This window comes from Dipteris shenzhenensis, chromosome 25 (genome assembly GCF_047967505.1).
Source record: "Dipteris shenzhenensis isolate YYH24624 ecotype China chromosome 25, Dip_SZ_1.0, whole genome shotgun sequence".
NCBI classification, from domain to species: Eukaryota; Viridiplantae; Streptophyta; class Polypodiopsida; order Gleicheniales; family Dipteridaceae; genus Dipteris; species Dipteris shenzhenensis.
The window spans coordinates 26,238,197-26,244,196 of NC_141620.1; the positions used below are offsets into that span (position 1 = coordinate 26,238,197).

General features: G+C 40.3%; 1 protein-coding gene across 1 annotated transcript; it reads left to right on the forward strand.

The window, feature by feature from the left end:
• Window positions 1–3,695: 3,695 nt before the first annotated feature.
• Window positions 3,696–5,633, forward strand: LOC147885670 (uncharacterized). The gene has a single exon (XM_087396187.1). It carries the CDS (start codon window positions 3,696–3,698, stop codon window positions 5,631–5,633), a length of 1,938 nt encoding a protein of 645 aa, XP_087252313.1.
• The last annotated feature ends 367 nt before the right edge of the window (window positions 5,634–6,000 follow it).

Genomic DNA, 6,000 nt, shown 5'->3' on the forward strand with positions numbered 1-6,000 from the left:
CTCTCGAAGCAATTGAGGCATGTAGATAAGTTGTTGATTCATTTGTCTCTCATATTCCTATGTCTATGTATGCCTATTGCTATGTATGTCTATGTGTACGTATGCCTATCTATGCTTCAATATGCTTTATGCCTCTATGTTGGAAATGCCTCTATGTTTCTTTACGCTTCTATGTTTCTATAAACCTATTTGAATGCCTATGCTTCTATATGCTTATGTGAATTAATAGTTCAACAAATGCTTCTATGTTTATGATATGCCTATGCTTAGATGCCATTGTTTATGCTTCTATGTTTCAGTGGGTTTATGATGTATCTAATTTGGAAAAACTTCAATTGTCTCTCGAAGCAATTGAGGCATATAGATAAGATGTTTATGCTTGCCTATGTTTCTATATGCTTCTATATCTTTATGCTTCCATGCTATTTATGCTTTATGTTCCATATCTATATGCTTCCATATCTTTATACTTCTATGGAAATTATGCCTATGCTTCTATATGCCTATGTTTCTATAGTCTATGTTTCCATTGATGAATGCCTATGTTTCTATATGCTTCTATATCTTTATGCTTCTATGCTATTTATGCTTTATGTTCCATATCTATATGCTTCCATATCTTTATGTTTCTATGGAAACTATGCCTATGCTTCTATATGCCTATGTTTCTATAGTCAATGCCTATGTTTCTATATGTCTATGTTTCTATATGCCTATGTTTCTATATGTTTATGCTTCTTTAGTCTATACCTATGTGAATGCCATTGTTTATGCTTCTATGTTTCATTGGGTTTAAGATGTAACTCATATTGTTTCATTGGGTCTATGTTTCTATGGAAATTATGCCTATGTTTCCATATGCCTATGATCTTTGAGTAGAGTAGAAAGCATTCACATGAAGCATTATTAAGTATCATATTAACTTTATTTTAAAAAGGTTCATCAATCAACAATTGGAGTAGAAAAGATATCAGCACAAACAAATGACATACATGTTTTCCAAGTAAGTTAAATTTATTTATTTATCTTAATTAGTATGGCAATGATGATAACATTTTTGGATATTTTTCATAAAGATGTTGTAAAAAAATACACTACTAATGATCTCTTGAATGTATCTTTGTAGGTTGATGCTTTTCAAAGGGGACGATGAGTAAAGATCTTACCTAAGGACTCAAAAGACATAGTTGGAATAGGGATAATAATTAGTTTGGATCCTTCATTTAGAGTTCATACTATACTAATAGGAGTTGGTTATGTAGCAGTATGAAGGATGCTTGTATATTCAAAGCAAATGATGAGATTCAGACATTGGGTTAAGTCGTAAGCTTGAAAGTTGCTTGGAAAATTCTTCATGTAATGTCTTTATAATTTTATATTTCAATTTGTTATATAAAAATTGAATTATTTATTTCTCAATCAACTATTGAACAATATTTGTTATCAAGTAAAATGTGTGTGTTATAAAAGGTAAAAGTTATCCTTAGAATTTTAGACAACTTCTTCCCATTGTGTAATATGAGTACTGATGCACTTAAGACTTTTGATTAATCTTTCACACTTAGACAATAAATTTCATTCATGGATACCAAGTATCAAATGTAAAATTTTAGTCCTTTAAGATTCCAATGCCATGTAACTTTTTGGCCCATTTTAAAAGCTAGTAGAAGTTAAATGTTTTTGCCCATTTTGAATGCTATTGTTTATAAAAGAAGAAATGGTAATTGTGATTCCATTTCTTTCCATTTGTAACATAATAACCAGCATTTTGTATGGTACTTTATTTCCATTATCAACATGAAATCTTGCAAATTTTAAGTTATCTTTTGCCATTTCGAATATAATAATTGACAATTTTTATGTCACCTTTTGCCATTTCTTTCAGTTGCCATTTTAGAAGTAAAAATGGTAGAGAATATAGCACTTTTGGTGGCCATTTCAGACATCAAAATGGCAAAAATATATGGCACTTTTGGTTGCCATTTTGCATGTGGAAATGGCATCACTTTTAGTTGCCATTTCATACATAAAAATGGCAAAATATATGGCACTTTGGGTTGCCATTTCAAACATCAAAATGGCAAAAATATATGGCACTTTTGGTTGCCATTTTGCATGTGGAAATGGCAATACTATATGGCACTTTTAGTTGCCATTTCATACATAAAAATGGCAAAATATATGGCACTTTTGGTTGCCATTTAAGACATAAAATGGCAAAAATATATGGCACTTTTGGTTGCCATTTTGCATGTGGAAATGGCAAAACTATATGGCACTTTTAGTTGCCATTTAATACGTAAAAATAAAAAAATATATGACACTTTCGGTTGCCATTTTAGACATAAAAATGGTAGAAATATATGGCACTCTTGGTTTCCATTTTGTATATGGAAATGGCAAAACTATATGGCACTTTTAGTTGCCATTTCATGCATCAAAATGGCAAAATATATGGCACTTTTGTTTGCCATATGGACATAAATGGCAAAAATATATGGCACTTTTGGTTGCCATTTCTAAAAAATGGCACATGTGGAAATGACGGCAAGAAAGTGCCATTTAATAATATAGAAATGTCACTTTTGGACCGCCATTTCTACCTAGTTTTGTAGTAGTGACTAGAACTCATCATATATTTACATCAAGCATATGTTGAAGGTGGATATGCACAAGCGTTGATGATAGATGGAGGTGGCAGCATAAGCGAGGAAGCAACTATGGAGATGTCCGACTCCCGCAAATTGTTCTTCTATGATGCAAAGTCTCACACGGTCATGTTGCTACCCAACCAAACATTGCACATGATCACTACTACCCAAGAATTATAAATTAGAAGAAGCAATTGCAGAAAATATATCTAGAGAGTGTCGGTGCAAACCCAGCTTTCAACTACAAAATTAACATCGATGCCCCTAGATCCTTCCAGAGTTTCTGGCAATTCGCTAAAGCTTATCAACAGTTTAAACAGACTCATAAACTTCGTTGAACCTCTCAAAGACACAGAGAGAGTAATAGAGGAGACTCATGGACAGTGGCAGTATAAGCAGGCGCAAACCTGATGGTGATGCAGTAGCGCACGTGAGACAATAGCCTTCACAAAGCAATACATGAGGGAGCTAGTAAGCTACTTGGCAATTTTAGGTGAGGGAGCTAGTTGTTTTTGGACGAGAAGCTATGCTGTTTTTGGACAAAAAACTACTTGGCAATTTTAGCCGAGGGAGGCAGTTGTTTTTAGACCTGAGATTTGATGCACTTTATAATGCACCACATGGCTTCATAGGATTTCAGAATGTGGGAAAATCTTCTACTGTTGGTTGATTCATGGAGTGGGTGGAGATTGATATTCCATGGACCCAAAGCATACCATTCAAATCTCTAGCTAATGAATCTTTGATTCACCTTTTGTGTGACTTATCTACTTTTGGGGATGAATGAAACTTGGACTCAACTTGGATGAAGTAGCTGAGAAGAGGATAACTTGGAGTGGGGAGCAAGGAAAAAAATTCTAAAAAGGCGTTCACAATAGGTATATTAATAATGGCACTCGTCTTCTCCAAAAGCTTAATACAAATTCTTCTTCCGCCTTCCTCAAGCTCTCATCGCCATCGCCATCTCCATCGACTTCCAACCTCCCATCTCCTCCCTCCATGGCTAGGAATCCACTCCCACTGAGAATTCCTCCCTCTATCAATATGGATTTCTATGCCCTCCACCCCCTCCTCACCCTCACTGAGAATTCCTCCGCGACCTTCTCCTCCTCCTCCAACCCCTGCCTCGATTTCTTCTTCCAAATCGTCCCTTCTACACCTGCTTCTATTACTTCCTCCCTCCTCGCCCTCGCTTGGTCCCATGACCCCCTCACCACCCTCAAGCTCGTCTTTCACCTCCGTTGCGTTCGCGGTACCGGTAAATCCAATAAGGACGGCTTCTACACTTGTGCGTCGTGGCTTCACGCCTCTCACCCCGAGACGCTCGCTGGGAATCTCCATCTCGTTGCCAAGTTTGGGTATTACAAGGATCTGCTGGAGATTGTGCTGCGGGAGGTGGAAGGGCCGAGTGAAACTCAGCGCAAGATAGCCGAGCGGGAAGCGCATGCGGCCAAGGTGCAGCGAGCGAAGCTAACGAAGAAGAATAGAAAGAATGGGATTAGACCATTGGGTCCAAGAGGCCAAGGCTATTACAGCAGAAAAGGTAAGGCAGCACGATTGGCGAAGGAGGCAGGGGAGCTGAAGGATAAAGAGACGAGGATCGCTGCTTCGTTGGAGCGGGGCAAAGCTGAGAGTGAGAAGGCTGCCATCCTTCGCAGGCTGAAGAAAGAGCAGATGATCGAGAGAGCAACGAAGAAGTATATGTACGATCGCAATTACGCCAAGCTTCACGACGCTGTTGCTGAAATCTTTGCGAATCAGCTTCTGAAAGACAAGAAGGCACTCGAGAGCAACAACATCTTCGACATCAGCTTTGCTGCGAAATGGGCTCCCTCCGACCATAACAGCTACGATCAGCGAACGCTTATGTACCATGCCATTGCTCGTAAAATCTTCAGCAAGGAAAACTACCCCGATCTCGCTGGTCTTGAAGATGAAGCGTATTCATGTGTGATCGGAGACAAGTTGAGGAAAGAGTTTCTGGTTCCTCTTCGGGCAGCTCTCAAAGTTCCTGAAGTGTTCATGAGTGCTAAGCAATGGAGCATACTTCCTTACGAGCGCGTCCCGTCTGTGGCGATGCAGAATTATGCAGATATTTTTGTGAAGCACGATAAGGATCGATACACTGAATTCTTGACCAAGGTAGCTTCGGGAACGAAGAAAGTTGCTGCGGGGGCTTTGTTTCCCCATACGATTCTCAAAGAGGCTGTAAAACACGAGGAAGATACTCGAGGCATGCTTGCAGAACTTCAATGGAAACGGATGGTGAATGATCTGAAGCAGAGCGGCAGCCAGCTGAGCAGCAGTCTGGCTGTGTGTGACGTCTCGGGAAGCATGACTGGCACTCCGATGGAAGTGTGTATTGCCTTGGGATTGCTGGTAGCGGAGCTCAGCGACGAGCCTTGGAAAAATCACGTGTGCACTTTCAGTTCCAATCCTCAAATCCACACTGTGAGAGGGGAGACTCTGGCCGACCGATACAGATTCACAGAGGCGATGGAATGGAACATGAACACTGATTTCCAGAAGGTGTTCAGTACTCTGCTGGAGCTTGCCAAGGCTTCCAACCTGCCACCAGAGAAGATGATCCAGCGGCTGTTCGTGTTCAGCGACATGGAGTTCGATCAAGCCTCGGCCCATCCGTGGGAAACAGATTACATGGTGATAACGAAGAAGTACGAAGAAGCTGGGTATGGTTTGCCGCCACAGATTGTGTTCTGGAATTTGAGAGAAAGCAAGAGCACGCCAGTGCTGTCGAATCAGGAAGGAGTAGCGCTAGTGTCTGGATTTTCCAAGAATTTGTTGAAGATATTTTTGGAGGGTGGGTCGTTAGAGGACGAGGTGGAGGAGGAGGAGGAGGAGGAGGGTGGCGCAGCCACCGTCGAGAAGGAGAAGGAGAAGAAGGTGAAGATAGATCCCATGCATGTGATGATGAAGGCAATATCAGACGAGCTTTATGATGAACTCAAAGTGTTCGATTGACCACAATCTCTCTGCAAACATGCAATGTGCAAACATGTTCGGCAATTGAAAACACATGGGAAATTCACATTTAAAATTGGAATTTTACACTTGATATTCCAATTTAAAATAGGCAAGATTTAAATTTTCAAAGTTCAAAACGGTGCCAATCTCCACAACCTCCGGGGAGAGTGCCATTCTCCCCATGGGGTTGTTAACATTGGCACTATTGCCAATCTCCATAACCCCACATGGAGAATGGCATTGGTTCCCATCCTCCAGAGGGTTGTTGAGAGTGCTGTTCTCCCCATGGAGTTGTGGAGAATGGCACTAGCATCCTTTCCCCCATGGGATTTTGGAGATTGGCACTAGCCATCATCTCACATGG

Excerpts from the sequence above, each read along its gene's own strand:
- LOC147885670 (XM_087396187.1), top strand. The coding sequence starts at position 3,696 with ATGGATTTCTATGCCCTCCACCCCCTCCTCACCCTCACTGAGAATTCC.